Here is a 23,107-nt window from a genome sequence, read left to right as displayed (position 1 = left end):
TTAAAGTTAGTTGATCTATTTTGTAAAAAAAAATGTTTTTCGACATCTTTTGGCAGCGTTGAAGGGTTGTTCCTTTTATGAAAGGGGAGTGATATGTACACAACCCATTTTTGTTATGTACACATCCACTATGCTTTACAGTATTGTACTGTACAACACTGTAAACCATAAAGGTTGTGTACATAACAAAAATAGGTTGTGTACATATCATCACCCTTTATGAAAGTTGCCTCTTTTATCGTTGAAAAAAAAAGGTAGTTGATTTTTTTGTAAAAATAATTTTTTTCGACATCTTTTGGTAGCATTGAAGGGTTGGTTCATTTACGAAAGTTGCTTCTTTTATCGTTGGAGACAAAAAAAAAGGTGAAATGACGAAAATATTCCTGATTACTATTGATAAATAGTGCTACATGATTTTGTATAGTATAGTAATAGTAATGTTTCGTAAGTTGTAAACTTATGCGATATTTGGAGTTTCCGTGTTGTAGATGAGATGACTACATCATTCTTAGTCTAACAGGAAATAACATAGCACCTAAAACATAAATTAAATTAAATTGATTTAATTATTTCTCATACTTATATTGAATATATGACATTTTTTAACGAAATCAAAACAAATTAATAAATTTTTACTGTGCCAGGAGTATTTTATTTTTATATCTCATACTCATATTGGATATAACATTTTTTTAACTCGACTGGATGGTCTTTTCTTTTTTAACTAGTGAAATGACTCGTGGAACCACGTGTTTGTTTAAACGAAACAGTTTAATGATATGTTTTAGGTATTAAGTGAACGCAAATGTTAAAGTCATTTAGTTTAATGACCCATGGAACCACAGAATCCGACTAAGAAACTCGTCAGCTGAACATTTCATCAAACATTTAAAATGCATATTAAACAATCCACATCCAATCATAAGAGATAATATTGGTTGTCATTTTATTTTAAAAGTGTAAATTAAAATATAAATTTAGAATTGATTTCATTTTGCCTAGCTTTTATACCTTTTCGTACTCAATTCAAAATAATTAATTAAAATAATTCAAAATTATTTAATTTTAATAATTAAAATAATTATTAATAAGATTTAATAATAATAATTAATTAATAAGATTTAATTTTAATTCAAATTTATTTAAATTAATGACATCATCCTCATTTTTAAATTTTTTTCTTTTATTTTTTAATTTTTCTTTAACAAATGAATTAGCGGCATCATCATTATAAGATTTTAATATAAACTCATTGAGTTTAAAAAAAAAAGTCAACAATATCTGCTCGATGGTTAAAACAAAAAACAGCTGCTAACTGCTATCCATAATCCATCCATAAAAATAATTCAATCTCGAAGAATAATCAAACTGAAAAACAGAAAGATGAATTTCAAAACTGTGAAAAATTACCTGGAAAAATCCAGTTCCGGTGTATCTTCAAATGAAATCGATTCAATGCCTTTCAAGTTCTTCGAACCGATGATCATGTCCGGCCTTAAAGTCGATCTCGTTGAACGCGGCCGCGTTCTTTGTTCCATGAAAGTCCCTCCGCGATTGCTGGTTAGCTTTTATCTTTAACTCTCGATCGACTATATAAAACCCTTACAAATCATTTTGAGGAACAGAAAAACATAGGGTTTTTTATTATTTGTATTTATGAAATTGAGAATTCAATAACCAATAATTGATGTTTTAATCAAATTATTATGATCGAAGAAGGGAGCTGATACATCTTATTAATCATTTATTTTTGTTAATATGTTTTTTATTTATTTTATTTTATCTGTTTGATGAGTGAAATTGATAATTGACTGATTATTGATATCTGTATGAAATTATTGTGATTGAAGAATGTAGCGAATTCGTTGCACGGTGGAGCGACTGCAGCATTGGTGGATGTAGTTGGATCAGCTGTTATTTTGACAGTTGAGGGTGTGAAAACTACTGGAGTTTCTGTGGAGATTAACGTTTCGTACCTGGCTGCTGCTTTTGTTGGTGTATGTATACATTGTATAGTATATCCATTTCATTCTTACTTTAAAGTTTGTTCTTATTATATCTATGGGCAAGGGAATCTTTAGCTTAGTATTCTATCCACAATGTCATAATCCATTTTCACATGCTAAACAGTTTTTGATTTCAAAGCTTATTATGGGTAATTAAGCCCTCATTTTTGTGAAGCCAATATGAAATGGATAAACGGATAAAATTCTTTTGTTTACGCTACCTGGGTTGGTGAGTATTTTTACTCGCATATATCCGGCCTAACCGGTTTAGCCTATGACCGTTTTTGACCCTTTTTTCCCTAACCACCAAAGATATGTTGGTGAGGTTTGAACCTAAGACCTTTGTTGAGAATATTAGGACCGCAACTACTAGACTATTTTGGCATCATTTTTGTGAAGCCGACATCTTGGAGCTTCTTCATTAAATTTAAGCCTATAAGCTAAAAGGTCGGTAAGCGTAAGTTGAATTTAAGCCTATAAGCTAAAAGGTCGGTAAGCCTATAAGCCAAACCAAACACCCGCTATCAAAGTACAATTTGTCATAGTTTTATATGATTTGATTATGGAGCTAGTATTGTCACTGAAGATACGAAGATATTTTTCTGGCTTCTTTTATCAAAAGGGAGGTGATAAATCCAACATCAAAATTTTGATAGATCCACCAATAATGTGCATTACACTGTTGTACTGTCCAAGTAAAAATAATGCATATTGATAGTGGATCTATTATCGAAATGATATGCTATTGTTAGTAACCAAATGAGATTGTAGAGTCTTACAAAAGCCAAGTGCATAATAAGCTGAAATAGTGGTGGCAATATGGGTGGATTGGGTGGGCTGTGTAATAGTTCAAAACAAGTAGTTTTTTTTTAGTACTTGTTAGGTTCAGTTGGTCCGAATTCCGAACTGCAATCAAGTTATCTATTTTCTTTTAGATGATTGATATGTTAAATATGATTATGATTATTTCCGACCTTTCTGCCAATGAACAAATTAGAATGTTTTATTTTTAAATAAGATAGATTAATAGGTGGCGCTTCTCATGTCACTTCCTTTTATTTCTTTTTCTTTTTTTTTTTTTTTCAAAACAAAGGTTTAATGCTATTAAATACATCTTGAATGATGCTCAACCGATTTGACCAATTCTACCAAATTGAACGGTTTCTTTGTTTACTTGACTTAACCCATCAGCCTCATTAAAGATATACTAACAAATACCAAAATGATCCATCTATGTATAAATGGGTCAAAATTGCCACCTCTAGCCTACATGCACTCTTGAACTACAAGTGGTCTTTTCATTTGAAGCAGCAAGATGTAAACTTTTTGTGGCTGCACTATGTTTAAACATCTTCCATGACATACAATTATCTTTAATTACATTTTTGTATCATAGCTGAATATTCAAGTCATATTCATGTTTTTTTTTTTTTTTTTTTTTTTTTGAAGGATGAGATTGAGATAGAGGCAAAGGCTTTACGTGTTGGGAAGGTTATTGCTGTTGTAACTGTCGAATTTAGGAACAAAAAGACTGGTAAAATAATTGCACAAGGGCGCCATACCAAGTACCTAGCCGTATCAAGCAAACTGTGAGCTGATGGTATCTCTACACTTTACACATTTATAACGAAAATGATATTTGTTATGTGTTCTATTATCCCACATTATCAATTGATATGAAGGAACAATATCGATATACGCATTTCAGATGGCAAAAAGTTTCTGCTGATGATATACTAGTAATTTGTTTAATACTATTGTAAAAACATACGATTAAAAAGGTTTATTAATATATATGGGTCCATTTCATATGTTTATAATAAGAAAGATGCATGTTTTTGTTTGAATGACAAATTAGAGCACGGGTTTACATCATATTTGCTATAAACCAAACTCTAACATTCCTAACAAACGTTGAAAGTGTAAACAACCATAAAGTTAGGTGTTTTATGTGTGCGCGTCATCAATGGCAAAGTAATAGTTGACATTGTTCGTTCGTTAACATTCAAAAGATGTGTTTTTTGAGGGGTGATGAAACTTGGAACCCAAAAAATCGAAGTGAATTTTCAAACTGTAAACCATTTAACCTCAAAGAACTTGTCAAGACTGTTTAGGATAATGCTACATATGAGTCGAAATATGCATCGAGCTCAATTCAAAGAGAAATCTTAGGTATTATAGCAAACAAGGTTCATGCACATATTCGTTGTGAAGCGAGTGATTCATAGTTATGTGGAATGGTTGATGAATCCCGTGAGGACTCCATAAGGGAATAATGATACACACTATGGTTCGTATCAGGATAAATACATTATATAAAAATAGGCAAACATGGCATGGCCGGGACCGGCAAGATTATGGGTCATGGAATAGAAGAGCTGTCGTCGGCTAGAGATTCCGAAAGGAAAGGAGCGGATACAAGTGGAGGATAGTTGCCGGGAAGAAACACAATAAATGGTTGTGTTCACACGTAAACCCTTCAGTCTGGACGGATTGTGTGTGCTACCTTGTAGTCGGCACACGTGTCACAAAAATATCTAGGTAGTGACACACGAGGGGAGCGTCTGTGTGCCACGTCAATCCAACTATTTCGGGGAGTTTGTTATTCATATGGATGATACGTGTGCCACGTCAGCCATCCTAATAACCAACTTTTCCGCCTATATTTAGACCCCTTGGGCTATTCAAATACAACAACACACTTACTGTAAACTTATGTTGCCAGATTCTAATCTCAGCTACAAGTTTGCCCACATTTCGATCGAGTCCTGATCATCATCAGACTTCAATCGTTTTAGATATTAATTACTCAACCTGGTTGAGTTGATTAATCAGCTGATTGTTTTATACCCTCACGAATTCAGATTTCGATCGGGTTTGCATGATTACCGGAGATAAAATAATTGATCAATCATTGTTCTCCAAAATTAAGCACTTAAATCTGTTTTTGAGAAATTAGGTTTAACCAAGGTGTAAATGAGAGTAGTTTTAATATTTGTATATAGATAAAATGCCATTGGAGAAATATGGAGTCCATGTACATGTTATGAGACTACATCATCAAACCTTTAAACAAGTTTGTAAACTACACGAATATTGCACAATAAGTCTGATGTTAGTAAAATTCGTGGTCAAATACATACTGTTGGTAACAGTAACACGAGAGGGGAATGAATTGTATCATAGTTGATCATTTAGGGTGATCTTTGTTGGTGATTTTAGTGTCATCTAACATACATTTTAGTGAATTGGGATTTATTTGAATGCAAGAGTTAGCTAGTTATTCTTAACAATGTGTTCGGAGAGTGTGGAATACAGGCCTGCAAAAGTTGACTACTAACTGTCGTGCAAATTACGGGGTTGCGGGGTCCAAGTCACTATTCGTTTTAATGAAAAGGTGTCTTCCAACCGATTTTCCTGCCTAAAATGAAGAGTCTTCATGTTAACTGTTGAAAACAGATATCAATTCGGTTTTCTCCAACAGTTTTTGTATTCATCAAAACACACGGAAGACACACAGATTCTCTAATACGTGATTTTGATTTTTTTTTGTCTGGAAACAAAATCGTTCTTATCTTATCCCAATTAGGATTTCGTGTAAACCCGAGGCTTGTGAGGGGCGAAATACTTAATTAAGAAAGTATTTCACGATTTAGGAACCAATCCAGATTATCTGTTTTCATACCCGTTTATTACAAGCTTATGATATAATCACGTGGGTATTAGGTTCAAATATAACGAGTAACATGCCATTATCTATTAGAGAAATGGTAAAAATAATCTCATAATAATTTGATTAAGTCGCATATTTTTAATTATACTTTGTATCATTAATTGTTATTGTTAGACGTTGTGATGTGGTCCAGCGGTTGGTGGTCTGCCTCCTTTAAGGGAGGTCAGGAGTTCGACCCTTGTTTGCTACATATTAAAAAAACAATTTCATCTCTGCCATGTAGTCCAATTTATTGTATGTTTTCGAGATCGGTAAAGTCGTGAAATTGCGTTTGTTAAAATTATTATTTAGGATTGTTGCAACTAATAGTTTTATTTTTATTTATAAAAATTATTGCTTTTAAAAAAAAAAGAAATTATAAATTGTAAAACTAGTTATGAATAGTACTATTTAATATTTCATTTTTCACACACCCAACCCCCTAACTTTCATTAAAATACAAATCGAACCCCCCATTTTATAGTACTATTTAATATTTCATTTTTCACACACCCAACCCCCTAACTTTCATTAAAATACAAATCGAACCCCCCATTTTATATCTATATTCTAAAATATTATTTATCTCATCACTAACACTAAAAATATTGAATAATAACACTCACCACGTTACTACTGTGCTACTTTTTTTTTTGTCTCAAACGATAAAAAAACAACATTCATAAAAGGAACAACCCTTCAATGCTACCAAAAGATGTCGAAAAATATTCTTTTTTTACAAAATAGATCAACTAACTTTTTTTTAAAAAAAAATCCGAACGCTAAAAGAAGCAACTTTCACAAAGGAACAACGCTTCAATGTTAAATGTCGAAATTTTTTATTTTCTTTTACAAAATATATCAACATTTTTTTTTTAACTCGCATTGAAAATGGAGCCCGGCGCGAGTGCTCACAACTAGTTTTAACTATTTTAAGATGTGGAAAAGCACATGTGGCAAAAGGACGGTGCCAAATGCATCACACGTCGGCTTCTGTAACCTTCCCTTCCATAAAACACAAAATTAGAATTCGCAAACAGATCTTGCTCGATTCCTTCCTTGCATGCAATAACCGAATTCACCTTGATCTCAACTTCAATCCCTCTTATATAAATAATTCAATTTAATTTTAATTCCCAATATTTATTTATCATCAAACAAAAGCTATACCTATCTACATATGTTTACTCTAATTATCATCTAGGGTTTGAGCTAATCGATCGTGTTTATAAAACCAAACCAGATCAGATCATAATCAATAACCGATGGATTCGAGCAGGAGAGCGGTGGAATCGTACTGGAGATCACGCTTGATTGACGCGGCTACTTCAGATGAAGATAAAGTCGCCCCTGTTTATAAGTTGGAAGAAATTTGTGACCTCTTACGTTCTTCTCACGTTTCAATTGTTAAAGAAGTTGCTGAATTTGTATTTAAACGTCTGCAGCATAAATCCCCTATTGTTAAGCAGAAGGTACTTTGATTGCTAAGTAGTATTTGATTGTATCTTTCTTACTTTATATGGTTTAGATCTAATTAAAAGTAGGTTCTGCTGGTGCCCTAGGTTTGTTAGTTATATAATTATACTATTATGATACTTAGATTGCTAAATAGATGACTTGTAGTTGGTAATTGGTTAGCTATAGGTCGATTGTTTGTAATAAGGACATAGATTTTTGATGATTTGGGACATAAACAATAAACAATAAACAAATAACGATTAAAAGAAAAGTTCATACTTGAGGTTGTTAGGGACTGCAAATGTTAAGTGCTTATAGATTATTGCGTTTTTAAACGCAATACACACGTTTTAAGTGTTTGAATACAAGTGCGTTTTGCTCATTATAAAGAAAAAGTGCAGTTAGCTTTACGCAGGCGGAATGTTGCTTATTTTGAACACACTTTTTAAGCCATAAGCACTTATCAATATGCAATCTTAAGCGTAGTGCTAAGTTACACACACGTCTCTTACAAATACCATGTAGTGGACGCTTAATAATGAAAATTTTGATGTATGTTCAAATAGTGGTCATCATGTTAATAATATATTACTGTTTAATATGTGTAACTATGATGATAAACTGATGTGTAACAGACGCATGAATGAAAGAAACTTATTGTTACTTTATGGAAAAGTCAAAAGATGTTGACTTTTTAAAACTATGTTTTGGTGCATTGTATATGCAGGCTTTGAGAGTGATTAAGTATGCCGTGGGGAAGTCCGGTGTAGAGTTCAGGCGGGAAATGCAAAAGAACTCGGTAGCTGTTCGGCAGTTAATTCACTATAAAGGTCAACCGGATCCATTGAAGGGTGATGCACTTAATAAGTCTGTTAGGGAAACCGCACAAGAAGCTTTGACAGCTATATTTGCTGGTGAGGATAACAGTAAACCGCCACCTACAGAAGGTCTTACAAGGCGGATCGAAGGTTTTGGTAATACCAGTTATACAATCCCATCCGATGATAAAAAGTCGTTTCTTAGTGAAGTTGTCGGTATTGGTAGTGCAACAATAAAACAGGGATTGAATAGCATAACTCAAAGTCAAAGTCAAACATATAATAAGAATGAAACGGGAAGTTATAGGAGCCCGAATTTGAGAAGATCGTTGACAAATGAAAATAGTTACTCTGATGGGAACCGTTTGTCAAGTAATGTGTCTGTACCGTGGGGTCAAGATGTTAAAACGGGTCAGGTAGATAGTGATAGTGGGAGTGCGAGTTCAAGCTGTTCGAATGATAAGAGCCGTGAAGAGAGGTTATTAGAGACGATTGTAACATCTGGTGGTGTTCGTCTTCAACCCACTCGAGATGCCATTCAGATTTTTCTAGTGGAGGCCACAAAATTGGATGCACTAGCTTTAAGTCATGCATTAGAAGCCAAGCTCCAATCGCATATGTGGCAGGTAAATATGATCTTGAATCTGTAACATGACTTCTTTAAGTATTTAGCTTAAGTTACCTTGAATTAAAGTTCTTTTTATGCCTTAGATGGGTTGTACCTAAGTTGGTAAGCTTTTTTAAGAAATTTCACACCTTAGTATCTTATTGATCATGTAAGTTTCGTACTCGACGATGTGTTCAAAGATTTTTATTCTTTCCACAAGAAATATTGTTTGATTTCTCAATTAAAAGTATCTTTTTGTTGCTCCATCGATATTTGATTGGCTTGTTTCCATCAGATACTGAAGTAGAGTTATATGCTGGTCACGCTGAAATCATTTCTTACCAAAATTCGTTATTCTGGTCCAATTTCTTACAGGTTCGTGTGAAAGCCATGTGTGTTCTTGAGGCAATCATAAGGAAGAAAGACGGTGACGTTTGTTCCGCAATCACCTCTTACTTTACGGAATGTATTGATGTTGTCATAAATTGCTCCGAGTCACCACAAGCTTCCTTGAGGGAAAAGGCAAATAAGGTATGCCACTAGCCATAAAGTTAAGACCTTTTGTTTTCTTTTTTTCTTCACATTTTCTGCATATTGAGGTTACGTTCATGCTAAGTTGTGTTATGTTTTTTTGAATTATTTTCACTTCATACTGCAAAGAAATCAGGAAAATAAAAATAAAAAACATTATTCTTTTGTGTGTCAGTAAAATTCGATTAGTTTAATATTTTGTGGACATCCCGACAATTTTATATATATGGATTATATGTTAAGTGTATGTCTAACAATTTTGAGGTAAATGCTCATTGAGAAAGGTTAGATATATAGGGTGACTTTAAAGCTAGATATATATTTGCGGATTGAGTTTTACATTTCTTTTTCTATTCTACTTATATATGAAGTATTTAAATTTTCCAAAAAATTATGCATTGTGAGAATTTTTTTGTGAGAAGGACAAATAGATTGTGTGGAAGCTGACCTATTAAAATAACTTATGGTTTTGTTGCTTAAAAGGTAATCCTTGAAATCCCATTAAGTTAAGGATCTAAAGTATAAATCACCATCTCTGGATCTATATTAACCAATTAACGGGTCAGAATTAACTCAAAACATGATGTATAGTACATAAGTTGGTATATCTCGTTTATCCTTTCTATCTGTGCGTTCGAATATTTGTTCTCATATACTTAATTCCTGCATATAGTCGGTTAAAATCAAACATCCAACTCAATTTTCAGGTCTTAAGTCTTCTTAATGGAGAACAAAGTGGTAGCAGGATTAGTCAGCCAAACAAAAGTTCAAAGAATGAAAAAACCATCATTCAGATGCCAGATTTAATAGACACCACCGAGTCATACGGAGACGAAAATTTTAGTACAACACAGTTTAACGACGACATTGCATCTCTCACAACATCAAACACTTCTGTGATGGATGATTTTTTTATGGATGGTCCCACCACTCATGTTCAGAATGTAGAACACAATAATAGTGAAGACCCATTTGCTGACGTGGCATTCCATGGCCAGAACAGTAAAGATGAACTTGAAGCAACTGATATCTTTTCAGGAATGTCCACACAGATAACGTCTGATGGAAGTGGGCCCGAACTATTTGATATTTTTGGTTCCAACTCTGATATTCCACAGGACCATGTAAATTCCAAAAGTGATCTTAATGACTTAATGGCTAGTCTGTCTGTAAATGGAAATGAATCATTACAAAAGCAAAATGTAAACTCTCAATTGATATTTCCAGATACCACGAGTTCAAGTCAACATCAGTCAAATGATGTTTTGAATAGCATATTGAAAAGTCAACCACATGGGAACGGGATGGCTGCTAATCCCATGTTCCCTATGAATCCTATGATGTTTAATCCTGCAACATTTGGTTCTCAACAAATGAACTATGGTGCCATGAACAGCTTTTTAGCTCAACAACAGTTCTTATCTTCAATGAGTAACCTGCAACGACAGATGGGGAACTTGCAATCCCAGAATATGAATGCAAGTGGTGCATCTTCAGCTCTTCCAGATATTTTTAACCCTGCAATTGCTACTCTACCTAATCCTGTTATAAACGACTCAAAGAAAGAAGATACTAGAGCTTTTGATTTCATATCAGTAAGTTCTTCATTTCTTTATGTGAAACTGATATTTCTTTTTTTGCAGTTATGTCTTTAAAAAGTTGAGATGATAAATAGATGATAATAATGTGTTGTTTATTAGTATAAGTTTTCTTTTTTTGTTGGTGTTTCAGGATCATCTTGCTGCAGCTCGTGACCCTAGGCGGGTAAACTAAAGATGGATGATCTCGAGTTGTGAATGGAAAATAAGTTGAATATGGATACACCCATGTTACGGTAGAAGAAAAACATTGGTTACGTTGAAAAAGTAGATACGCATTTACAATAATATATGTGTATGTGAGTGTTGTGTCATCCTAGACAAGAACAAAACTAATGTTGTAGAAGAACAAGGCCAAGTGAGTGTTTCAAATTGAAGTTGTCTTTTGAGGATTTGTGTGGGCAATTGTTGAAAATTCACTTAATTTTTGTTATTATTGTACAATTATTACGGTTTTTTTGGAACGAGCACACTCCCATTAAATAGTCAAACAGCTAGGCCAGAAGCCCTTTGGTTACTAAGAAGTGTTACATTATTACTTCTTCCGTAACAAAATAGTTGTCTCGTTTTGACGTTTAAAAGTTTTTCCTTTTCAATAACATTGCAATCTTATGCTACTCTCTCATTGTTTTCAAATTTATTGTTCATGACCCCTTTCCTTGCCACTTAAGCACCTTGTGATCTTTGAGAAGATCATTACGAGCTCTTTCCTAGAATCTTTTTTTTTTTTAAATTATTATTTCGAAAAAATTATTCAAAGATGTAAAGTGAAAACCACACTTGTTTTGCCGATTGGCGATCGGGTCAAAGGAGTTTTGTTATAGCTTGTGGGTTGTAATTGAAGAATTGTAATGGAAGTCATTTTTTTGTGATATGTTCACACTTAAATTATGGGAGGTGATTCTCACACGCCATTTTTTATCCATACACACTTGTTTTACATAAATTGACAAGTTTGCCTTTACTTTTAACATAAAGACAACGATGGTAATGTTGACTAATATAAGGGTAGGATTGGAATTTCATGTAAAATAGTATGTATGGATTAAAAAGTGGTGTGTGAGAATCACCTCCCTTAAATTATTAGTTAACGTGTAAATTAAGTCGGACTACCCTCATTTAAGCAAGTGATTAAAATGGTGTCGTAAACAAGATGGAACAAAAGTTTGGAATCTACTGTTATCTACTACTAATAAACGTTCGGGAGAACCTATAGCTTATACGGAGTAAGATTTTCACGTGTATCTAGTGGTGATTAGAGAAACTTGGTAAAAATACTTTACTCTCCATGTAGATTGATTTATAAAAACGTCATCCATCTGATTCTAAGATTACTCTATATTGGCTCTGTCTTTTTCGGTTGTACTCTCGGGGTTATGCCAAGCGACGATTTTTATGTTGGAGATCCGGTTTCTGCCTCGGGGTTGAGTTGGTCTTTTTACGGGCGCATTAATTTTTTGACGACTAGTGGTGTTTTTGCGGACGCATTAATTTTTTGACGACTTGTTTTGATTTGCTGCGGTCAGACTTTCTTTGTTCCTAGTAGTGCGGACCTTGGCGTTCTCTTGAAGCTCGAACCTTTGTCGGGAATAGTTTAGGCTCTGTTCCAGAGTTTATTAATAAAAAGAAATGAAATGAAGTGAAAGGGAATGAAAGAGAGGTGATTGTGATCTTTCCAATTTGGAAGGAAGTGTGGAAACTCTGGAACATCAATTTCTTTTATTTTCCTTTCATCTCATTTCTTTTCTCTCCGAAATAAGACTCTGGAACAAAGCCTTAGTTTTTGTTTATACGTTTATTATGGTGGCGGATGGCGTTCGTTGTATGTCATCAATGTTTTGTTCTTTTTTTCTTGTTTAGTGCACCGTTTTTTATATTACGTTTGTTATGTCACTTGATTGGCTAGGTTTGGATTTCATAATGTATCGATTGTACTTGTTAATCTTTGTATTTGTTAACATTATTACGTTTTTTTTTTTTTTTCAGAAAAAAAAAAAGATTATTCTATTCAACTAAAAGTAGGGGATTAAAACGGAGTCGTATACAGGATGGAACAAAAGCTTCTGGAATCTTCTGTTACTACTCCAATTCTACCGTACCAATAAACTTCACATCATCCCTTGTTCTAGGGTTTCATTATCCTCTTCATCATTTCAGCATTCCACTACCTACCAACTCAATCTCTTTATCTCCATCTCGTAATTCCTCAATTCTCTCTTCTAATTCCAATCACAATCCACAATATAAGTGTTTAATTACAAAGTACATAAAAGCGAATCAAAACACAGTGACTTTCACGATTTAGGTTAAAATATTGCAATTTTTATCTTCAATTAGATACTAATTTTCAATTTTGTGATTTAATTTAGGAAATGGCAGCTTCTGCTCAGATGACCACCACTTCCCACGCTGCTGCATCTTTTGTGCCGTCGTTTGAAGGTTTTAGGCCGTCAAATGTAAAGTTTTCATCCGTTTCTTTCAAAAATGGTCGTGGTATGACTCTCGGGTCAACCCGTGGACTCGTTGTCAAGGCTGCCACTACTGTTGCTCCCAAGGTTAATAAAATTTATTCATTATATATAATGCTTACAACTGTCTACAATTTCTTTGTTAATACTTTTTTCTATTGAGAAGTTATGTTATCTTTTATTGCATATTATTGTACTCTTTGCTTCAATTGCGTTTAAACTAGCTTTAATACTTGTATATTTTAGATAAACATAAAGCATTATTCAATCAATTATCGTTTGTTTTGTGTTTCAATTAGGACTTTGTACTATTAAATTTTGTTTTAGGTTTTATTTGTTTGTTAAGAAGAGTTACATGTAGAAAATTACACTTGAGTGTTTTGAATTATATCAATTTATGATCTTTTTGGTTGTACCTTTTGATATTTTAAAGTTGACCGTCTACCTTGTGCGCTGCATCGATGTAGTTTTATGCTTTTTAATTATACTTTTTATTGTGTTCAGTTGGTCTTCTAATTGTCTACCATGTGTGCTGTAAAGATTTAATTGTATGCTTTTTAATTATACTTTTTTATTGTGTTCAATTGGTCTTCAAAATTTTGCTCATGTTGGTTTTTGTGTTGCAGTACGCTACATTGAAACCGTTGGGTGATAGAGTGTTGGTGAAAATCAATGCTGCTGAGGAGAAGACTGCAGGTGGTATATTGTTGCCGTCAACCGCACAATCGAAACCACAAGGGGGCGAGGTTGTTGCTGTTGGAGAAGGTAGGACAATTGGGCTGCACAAGGTGGAAGTAGGTGTAAAGGTAAACGTTTATTTCTAACCATTATACGGTTTTATGTCGTACTATATGTTGAGATATGTATGTATTGTTTTTGTTTCAGACTGGTACATCTGTTGTATATTCCAAGTACGCTGGGACAGAGGTTCAATTCAATGGTACGAACCATCTGTTACTGAAAGAGGATGATATTGTTGGTATACTTGAGACAGATGACATAAAGGATTTGAAACCACTTAATGATAGAGTTCTAATCAAGGTTTGCAAGCCTCTTTGACTATTAAAATAGGGTGGAAGTATCTATTGAAAATACTTCTGATCAAACAAGCTTGATTTGAAGTTGATTCAATATATGAACCACAAATTGACCATAACTTCATATGTATAGACATGTACACGAATGGAAGGGTTTATAGTTTGAAATTAGACCTAAAGTTTGAAACTTGAGACCTAAAGTTTAACTTGCAATCAGTAGGGTTCTTAAAGGTTAACTTGAGACGTAAATTGTTTGAAACTTGGTGGTAGGTTACGGAGGCTGAGCAAACTACGGCTGGTGGCTTGTTGCTGACTCAGTCAACCAAAGAAAAACCCTCCACTGGCACGGTGAGTGTTACACGACATATTTCATTCTGCATTGCATGTATGTTTCAACCCATTAATGTTTGGGCCAACTTGTGTTTCGAAAATCACCTGCACTGCTCCAACCATATTGATCTAATTGAACATGAGGCTAACAGTGTGTTATGAATTTGGAGTGCAGGTGATCGCTGTGGGGCCCGGTCCATTGGACGAGGAAGGAAAGAGAAAAGAGCTAACGGTATCTGCAGGGAACACCGTTCTGTACTCCAAATATGCTGGTAATGATTTTAAAGGGAGCGATGGGTCAGAGTACATCGCTCAACGAGCATCAGATGTCATGGCTGTACTTCCCTAGTTTAAATGCAGTGCTAACTGCTTAGAAAGAAATGGTAATGTTATCAGACCTTGAAAGAACAATTTCGACAAGTGAGTGAGCTGCAGGCTCGAATTTGTACGCATAAATTAAATTTTAATAAAAAAAAAAGTTTGTGCCAAATGGTCCCTTTTTATCAGTTGCTTTTTGTAGTACAAAAAGCACATCCTTAATAGTAGTGCTTGTTTAGCATAGTTTGTGCCAAATGGTCCCTTTTCATTTGTTTAGCATAAAGGTCAATAATATCAAATAAAAAAGTAAGAATTACCATGACATCAATAAAATTTTGGGTAACGATAAATCCACATACATCCACTTTTTAATACATTAGATATTAGTACTGTACAACTCTTAATGCATAATTATGAGTGTATCTATCAAATAATCAAGTGGATATATCACCTCCCTAAAATTTTGTATTATTCTACTCCGTATTAAGTTGCTAAAACTATTTCACTAGTCAGGCATCACTAGTCATGTATCATGTATATCGATCAAATTAAATTGAATAATCACAGAGGTATTGTTTGAGTGTTATAAGCTCTGAGTTGGATCTGAGTCATAATTGGCGCAAGTTCGAATTCAGGACAGGTTTTCTCAAGGTTCTCGTTGTGGTGAATGAATATGTATAACCTAAGTCACTCGGTTTTATCCAAAGCACACCGGTTACTCAATGCGGCGATGCTGCGTAAAGAGTTTCCTCCTAAACGCGTGTATGAGTGACAAATGAGAGTATTCGATGTCGAAATAGCCGTTTAAAAAAATATAAAAAAATGAAATAATTTTGTATTGTTCTATTAAGTTGCTAAAGCTATTTGATTATGCTCGAAGCTTATGAAAAATTCATAGACGCCATGAATAATTGCATAAAAATGATTACTTGAAGAATAAAATGAAATTGCTTACATATCTTCCTTCAACGTCACTTTATTGGTTACTTTCCCAAATGTTAGATGTGATCAATACTACAAAAGGCTCACAATGTATATCGTAGACCATGCACATTTGTTGCGCCCTCAAAATAATTATTCTATTTTGACTTTTTAAATATTTTTTTCTTCAACTTTAACTTTAAATATCGTTCTTTGTGTTATATAATATCAAATGAAAGTCATATCAAATGAAAACACATTCGAAAATCTATCAATTCATATTAATTTCATCAAATATTCAATAGCAAAAAGCAACAAATTTAAAGTCAAAACTTAATAAATTGACTTTGAAAAGTCGAACAAGACAATTATTTTGAGACGGATGGAGTACTATTTTCCTAATGAAAGTATCACTCAAAAGGGGTGTTAATCTTTTAGGTATTTGATTTACTGGGTTTATTTGATTTTAAATTTCTGTGAATTCAGATTTCAATATGAAAACCGAAAGTAAAGCGAAAATCGAATTTAATTGTTTTCGGTTAAAAAAACCCGAAAATATAAGATCTAACCAAAATATTATTGATTTTAAAATTGAATCTCGATTTTGATTTCTATTTGTAGTATACCTGTATTAACAATTTAATATTTATTTCTAACGTCAGTCTTTAAAGTTGTCGTTAGCATGCATAAAAAACTTATAAAATTAATACGATCACATAAAAGTCAAATGTAAGCGATATGCACATCTTATTTAAGCAGGCGTTGAAAAAAATCCTAATATATAGTAATCTTCAATATATTATTAGTTGATTTTGATTAAAAAAACAAATTACGTGGTTGATCCCTATGGTTTACACTAAATTTCACGTCGCGTCCCCGTATTTTAATTTTGACGTGGGTGGTCATAGTACTTTCAAAATGTTGCGTGGTTGGTCCATGTTCTAGATGATTGTTAAAAAGAAATATCTTTTAAATCAGGCGAATCTATGATGAAAACTTAATGGGGTTCCAAATTTTTTTTCAAAGCTAATAATATTTAAAGGGTACTTTAGTGGTTGTTTATCTCTTAAAAACCATAATTTTTAAAAATATATGGGTCATATAGTTATATTTAGCGGTGTCATATACAATTTTAAGAGTACATTGTTCTAAAAAATTTTAAGATAGTGGGTCATAGGACCCCACCCATTCTAAGATATATTCGCCCCTGAAATAATATCGTGTTAAATCATGACATGTCGTGTTAAATCATGACATGATGTGTGTATTTTGAGTTAAGAAGAAAGATAAAGGAAGGGAATTTGGAATGTAGGATGTGGTGAGTAGTAGATGTTAGAACCACAACTACCATAACTCAATCTTTTATTAACTTAAATTTAGTTTTTTATTTGAAACTTTAGATATAAAGATTTATGTATTACTACGTATTGAATTTGTTTAATTTGGGTTGTGTTTAGAGAATGAAGGTGAAAATGCGTATGAATATGGAGATTAAGAGAAGAAGATGGGGAAGAAGGATAGAGAAATGACCAAAAATCCTCATGTGTACTACACATGTAATGATTTAACGGTATATATATATATATATATATATATATATATATATATATATATATATATATATATATATATATATATATATATATATATATATATATATATATATATAGTAGTGGCGAAACTAGGATTTTTTCACCGGATGTAAAAAAAAAAAAATTAAACCGTAGCAATTTTTTTGGACAAAATATGAAGATTTTGGGGCAAAAGTTGAAGATATTAGGGCAAAATTTGAAGATTTTGGGGCAAAAGTTGAAGAATTTGAGGCAAAATTTGAAAGTTTTGAGGCAAAATATGTAAGTTTGGGGGTAAAAAAATAAAAATTTACCGGGGCAAAGTTGAAAAACTCAAAAATTTTACACTGAAAAAAAAATCCACTGGGGCGGCCGCCCCCTGCCAATGCACACTTTCGCCCCTGATACATAGGGACTACCCACACAACATTCTCAAAGTATGGTGACCACCTACGTCAAAAATAAAGTGCAGGAACGCGGCATGATATTTAGTAGTAAACCTCAGGGACCACCCACGTAATTCTTTCGGTTTTTAATTCAAAAAAGTTTAAAAGATTTAAATCTTAATTTTAAGTAAAGTAAAAAATCAAATTTAGAAGATTTGTAAACAAAATAAAAGATTTAAAAACAATTCAATGCAAATTTATTTTCAAGCAATTTCAAAATAAATATTGTTTCAGCACTTAATTAGAATATGTCTCATACGGTGAAGACAAGCAAACTACATGTAATTAAAAGACAGCTATTGCATGTAACTTCACTTTTAAAGTTTATTAAATGTCATAAAATTTATAACTTCCAAGTAACAACAACAAAAAGCAATAAAATTTATGTTGACTGAGTGGAGTTTAGTGGGCGGGTAGGTGTTTTTTGTGACTTTATGGGAATTGGCAGTTTTGAACAGAGCTTCAATATTGGCTGCTGTTGTGTGTGGTTCACTTTACAAACCCCATCAAAATAAATCAAAGCATTAGCTTAATTGATATTTTCTATGTTTAGTTTTTGTCTTTTTACGATAAACAGTGGCACACCTTTTTCTGCTTACCTTTCTTCTTCACTTGAATCCATCAAGATCAAATTTTTTTAAGTTTCACTTTATGTTCTTGATTTTAATTTTAATTGTTAAAATTCAAGAATCTTGAAGCAAATTCATGCGATCTCTATGCAAACTCTTTGTACCCAGATGAGGTAACTTCAAGTATACAAATCTTTCTATATCAAGATGCAAAATTTAGAGAATTTTAAGCAAGCCTTTATGAATTCATTCGTAACCATGTTCACCTTTTTCAATAAAGATGCCAAATTGATCATTTTTACTTTATCAAGATTCCAAAATCTGAAAAGTTAAAGCACACCCATTTAATTATTCTTCAAAAGGTGTTTACTTGATCAATTTTGGTATCCAGTTTTAGTCAATTTTATTGTAAAGTCCCAATTCATAGCCATCAGTGATCAAGAAATTTGTGGGAATTTCAATTGGATGTTTCCACTTTCCGGTACTGTTGTATACTGCTATTTTCTTTCTGATGTTTATTATACATATATGTGATCTTGTGATTTGATGAACAATCTGGTGTTGATAAAGTGATAGGGATTAGATCAATTTTGATTGTTATAATGTTGTCTGATAATAAAACATGTGGGTCAAAGCTTCTTCTAGCTTTACCTGATGATGTATTCGCCATTGTCACTCGATCTCTGACGCCAAAGGACGTTTTTAACCTCTCGATGTGCTGTCGTAGTCTAAACCTCCTTGCAAGTTCTAATAAAATATGGTTAACACAATGTGAAATGCTTGGTGTGATTCCACATAAAGATCTAATCGAGTGGCGAAAAGGGGTTAATTCCTATAAAGCCCTTTGTAGGTTTCTTTTTAATGTTGAGCCAATTATTGGGATTTGGGTGCATCAAAATCCTGAACTTGGTAATGTAGTTTATGTCATGCCTGGTTTCATTTCAGTTGTTGGTTGTCGAATTATTCCACAAGAACTCGGGCCTTTAGGTATTGAAGAAGGCCCGATTTTATGGTCCCCTGTTTTTGAAATCGTTGGTGATGTTGATGGGTCATCCGTGTTTATTTACCATGGAAGAGAACGCGATATCAATTATTTGTATCCCGGTTCAGTAAAAGGTGTAGAACGAAACTGTAATGTGTTGTTACTCGAGGTTGAACCAAGACAACAAAGAAATGGGGGTAAATTGGTCCATAGTAAAAGTTTTGTTGGTACTACAAATCATGTAGAAAAAGATTTTTCTAGAAAGATTTGTCCCTCGGAACGCGGGTTTTGTAAGTCACAGAGACTTAATGAGCATAAATCGTCTGTCCCATTCAGTCGATTAGCGTTTGCTGACAGAAGGAAACTAATCGAAACCGTTACTAGTCAAATTCGCGTTAAAGTATCACAGGCAGCAGATGGTTTATCTTTTCCTTGTTCAGAGGGTGAAAATCTTTGTAATTTACGTGAAAGAAGATTACAGTTGATTCAGATATATAAGCGTGATCATACGCAATCAGATTTGGGTGAAATTAGAAAGTTTCTTGATAACGCATATGGAATGCAGAGTTCGAAAAAGAAATCTTTTGTTGGGTATTTTAGGGAAAGTTTCAAACATATAATTGGTAAATCGAGCTCCATTAATGGAGGTCGAAAAAGCTCTTCAAGTGAGAATAATAAGTACGCGCAGTTTCAAGAGTTTTTGCGGTCCGGGGATTCAATAGGATTAACATTACATGCTTCAAATTCAAGATTATCGTCTTATAGAGCGTGGCCAAATATGCACGATAGTAAATTCGCGTTATATAAGTTGCCAAAACAACAGGCGTTGACTGGTCAACAGCACGCGGGTTTATGGGGAGGAACTTTTGGTTGGCCACCCGGGAAACCGTCTGCTGATAAACCGGGAAAAGCTTTGTTCTTTTTATTGCTGTCGTATGCAGAAAATCAGGGTCAACGTCTTTTAATTGGAACTAAAATCTTGGAAGGGACCCACTATGTTTTGCACCCGAATGGGTCTGCTATGTTTATAGTGAATATAAACGAGCCTTCGGCTGAGCCATTTCCGTTTAATAGTGACGGTGATTCAAAATTTCTTGATTTGAAAGAGGCGTTTGGTGGTGAGGGTATTGCAAATGGGTATGGGTTTAGATATCCGGGTTCTAAACCCGGGTCACTCTATGTATTTGAAGATGGAATGCTTGTTTTTATGTGGAAAGAGTCTCGAGCTGTGTTGACTTTGCAGAGGGTGAATATGGAGCAACTTTTGAAGAAGGGTGAGCGGGTCCCGCCTCTCCCGCCACTTGGAAACTTTACGTATTTGACCAAGTCGTATTCAAATGTTTATGCTGGATTCTCAAATTCCTTAAATCACACGTCTTCTTCTAGGTATGCATTTTGTTCTCTAATCATATTGTACATTTATACTTGACTTAGTTATGATTTGTGATCTGGATAATTAAACATGATGATATAGTTATGATTTGTGATGTGGCAGTTTCGACCCATTTACTTATTACTTGATAAATTTAACTGTTGTTGTATCTCCAACTGGTCAAATATAAAATTAGCTAAAAGGGACATCGTTTGGACTACATCTGCTTTAGCTGCATTTAAGCTTAATGGTATTTTATTTGTAAACGAATTGATGCATTAAGCATTTTTAGATGCACATACAGAGCATTAGCCGATCAACCAAACCTGACCTGGCCAGACTTCAAAGTGACATGCTTCAACTAGACCCATTTTGATCCTTGACCCACCAATCTTGCACGGGGGATGATATGTACACAACCATACCAAACATGCTTTACAGTGTTACAGTACAACATTCAAAGCATGTTTGGTTGTGTTTATATAAAAACGGTTGTGTACATATCAATTCTCATCTTGCCCCTCTAGTGCCTAAAATGCCCTTAGATCACTGTTAAGTTATGTTTCATGGCTAAGGTCTGTTGAATTTTGTTTTTGGACTTTTAGTAGATTTTTGTAATGAAGAGCGGGATCTTTGATCTTTATCGTTACACAAACTTCAGTAGTCAGGGGTATTTTCGGAATTACAAGGAGGGAACCATCACTTTGTTTGAATTTATCTGTCTTATGAATGGTTCTATTGGTTTAGGGGCTTTTTCATGGAGAATGGAGTTGAAGAAACGAGTGGAGTCGTAGCCACCCGAAAATCATTGTCGAGAATTCGTATCGGAAGGATATAGGAGTTATTGATTGTTCCATTCTGTGTTTTATGCTAATTTATATGTGTAATATACATTTGTTTTTCTTTAATGTTGCATATCTTACAATATACCTTGTATAATGTCCTGGACAAATTATGAAGTAAATTTGGTAGATATTTCAAGTTGATGATGAACCCGTGTATACGTTTTGGCAGGTAAATTCTATTTGGACTTGGTTTTGGTTCTGTTGGTGCTAAAGATCCTTCTACATGGTAATTCGATGCATGTGTTGCAAGAAGCGTGCGCATACAAACAAAAGAGATGAAACTATACAAAATGTGACTTAATATGTATGTTAATTCAACTATACCAATAAGCAAGGATCTTGTGATTGTGCATGTTAGTACATAAGCACAAAGCTTTTACATAGATACATTATACTTTTATGACTACAGGTTGCAAGGAAACTTCCACTTCATTGATTCTTGCATTTTAGATTTGTGTATAATGTACAAAAGTCACCATCTTGGTTGGTTATAGGGGCCTTCCTTTGTTGAACTTGTGGTTTTTGTTGATGGGGGCTTATGCCCCTTTAATACTAATAGCCAAAATTATGTGTTTCCTTGTTTGTAAACCATCAAGTGTTCTTGCACTGTAGAATGATTCAGTTTGTAGCCAATAGCTCCTCTACACTTCAAGAGGAACTAGAGACTACACCAAACCATGTCAAAATTATATCCCCTTGTTACAGGTGGCAAACCGGGCGGGTCAAGTGGGTTGAGTAAGGAGTTATAACATGATGTTGAAACGGGTCGGGTCAGATTGGACCAAAGTTTGAAACTTTTTACGTTTTCACTGGTCTTGGTTCCCCAAAACACAAATTGGACCAAAGTTGCTGCTGCAATTACCCCTTATAGAAACTGTTACAACATCATGGTCGAAACGGGTCAGATCAGATCGGACCAAAGTTCGAAACTTTGAAGGGTTTCACTGGTCTTGGTTCCCAAAACACAAATTTGGACCAAAGGTGTTGCAATTACCCCTTGTCAAAAGTCAAAACTGTTACAGCAATAAAAATCCAAGTTTTTATGAAATAATGAGTTGGAAGGCTGTGAGCATCAATACTACACTTCAGAAAGCTTTCAACTGATCCACTTTACTTCACAAGTAAATGGGTCAAAATTGACACCTCTACCGATCACTACCCTTTATACAGGGCTTGACCGACACAAACAAAATGATATTTACCTGTCGAGCTTCAAGATTTGATACTGCCATTGCTCCTACATATGGGAGGCTATCAATCACCGCATCCGCCAAATCTAGAATGAACTATGAAAGTGTCCAAGTGCAGGAACACGGCCCCACTTTTCTATACCAGATTTTATTACTAATTCCTTGTATACAACATTTCTTCCAATGTTTCTATATGCTCAACTGGTAATGGTCTGCCTCTTTTAGCGAGAGGTCAGGAGTTCGACTCTGGTGGGCTGCAACATTGAACTCAATGTTATTCCTGACCTGAAGTATCCACCCATGTCGCCTTTCACTTAGTGCGGGGGCA

At 34.0% G+C, this 23,107-nt stretch overlaps 4 protein-coding genes across 5 annotated transcripts; all 4 read left to right on the top strand.

The window, feature by feature from the left end:
* Positions 1-1,287: 1,287 nt before the first annotated feature.
* On the top strand, positions 1,288-3,817 carry LOC139862219 (uncharacterized). The gene is made up of 3 exons (XM_071850789.1): positions 1,288-1,560; positions 1,851-1,997; positions 3,456-3,817. Exons 1-3 carry the CDS (start codon positions 1,384-1,386, stop codon positions 3,597-3,599), a joined length of 468 nt encoding a protein of 155 aa, XP_071706890.1. The 5' UTR covers positions 1,288-1,383; the 3' UTR covers positions 3,600-3,817.
* A 2,896-nt stretch (positions 3,818-6,713) lies between these two features.
* LOC139861924 (protein MODIFIED TRANSPORT TO THE VACUOLE 1-like) lies at positions 6,714-11,289 on the top strand. The gene is made up of 5 exons (XM_071850446.1): positions 6,714-7,190; positions 7,904-8,620; positions 8,977-9,132; positions 9,840-10,727; positions 10,864-11,289. Exons 1-5 carry the CDS (start codon positions 6,984-6,986, stop codon positions 10,903-10,905), a joined length of 2,010 nt encoding a protein of 669 aa, XP_071706547.1. The 5' UTR covers positions 6,714-6,983; the 3' UTR covers positions 10,906-11,289.
* A 1,517-nt stretch (positions 11,290-12,806) lies between these two features.
* LOC139862490 (20 kDa chaperonin, chloroplastic-like) lies at positions 12,807-15,078 on the top strand. Its single transcript, XM_071851097.1, has 6 exons — positions 12,807-12,928; positions 13,100-13,285; positions 13,825-14,004; positions 14,084-14,239; positions 14,506-14,583; positions 14,741-15,078. Exons 2-6 carry the CDS (start codon positions 13,103-13,105, stop codon positions 14,912-14,914), a joined length of 771 nt encoding a protein of 256 aa, XP_071707198.1. The 5' UTR covers positions 12,807-12,928; positions 13,100-13,102; the 3' UTR covers positions 14,915-15,078.
* Positions 15,079-18,278: 3,200 nt separating this feature from the next.
* LOC139861095 (F-box protein At5g39450-like) lies at positions 18,279-22,171 on the top strand. 2 transcript variants are annotated; one of them, XM_071849397.1, is made up of 2 exons: positions 18,279-20,758; positions 21,492-21,730. In XM_071849397.1, exons 1-2 carry the CDS (start codon positions 18,993-18,995, stop codon positions 21,580-21,582), a joined length of 1,857 nt encoding a protein of 618 aa, XP_071705498.1. In that variant the 5' UTR covers positions 18,279-18,992; the 3' UTR covers positions 21,583-21,730. The 2 variants fall into 2 exon arrangements, with proteins under 2 accessions (XP_071705498.1, XP_071705499.1); XM_071849398.1 differs by lacking the exon at positions 21,492-21,730 and adding an exon at positions 21,759-22,171 and having other exon boundaries at positions 18,284-20,758.
* The last annotated feature ends 936 nt before the right edge of the window (positions 22,172-23,107 follow it).

Source organism: Rutidosis leptorrhynchoides, chromosome 8, assembly GCF_046630445.1.
Source record: "Rutidosis leptorrhynchoides isolate AG116_Rl617_1_P2 chromosome 8, CSIRO_AGI_Rlap_v1, whole genome shotgun sequence".
NCBI classification, from domain to species: domain Eukaryota; kingdom Viridiplantae; phylum Streptophyta; class Magnoliopsida; order Asterales; family Asteraceae; genus Rutidosis; species Rutidosis leptorrhynchoides.
The sequence above is the reverse complement of the archived record's forward strand: the minus strand, read 5'-3'. Positions and strand labels throughout refer to the sequence as shown.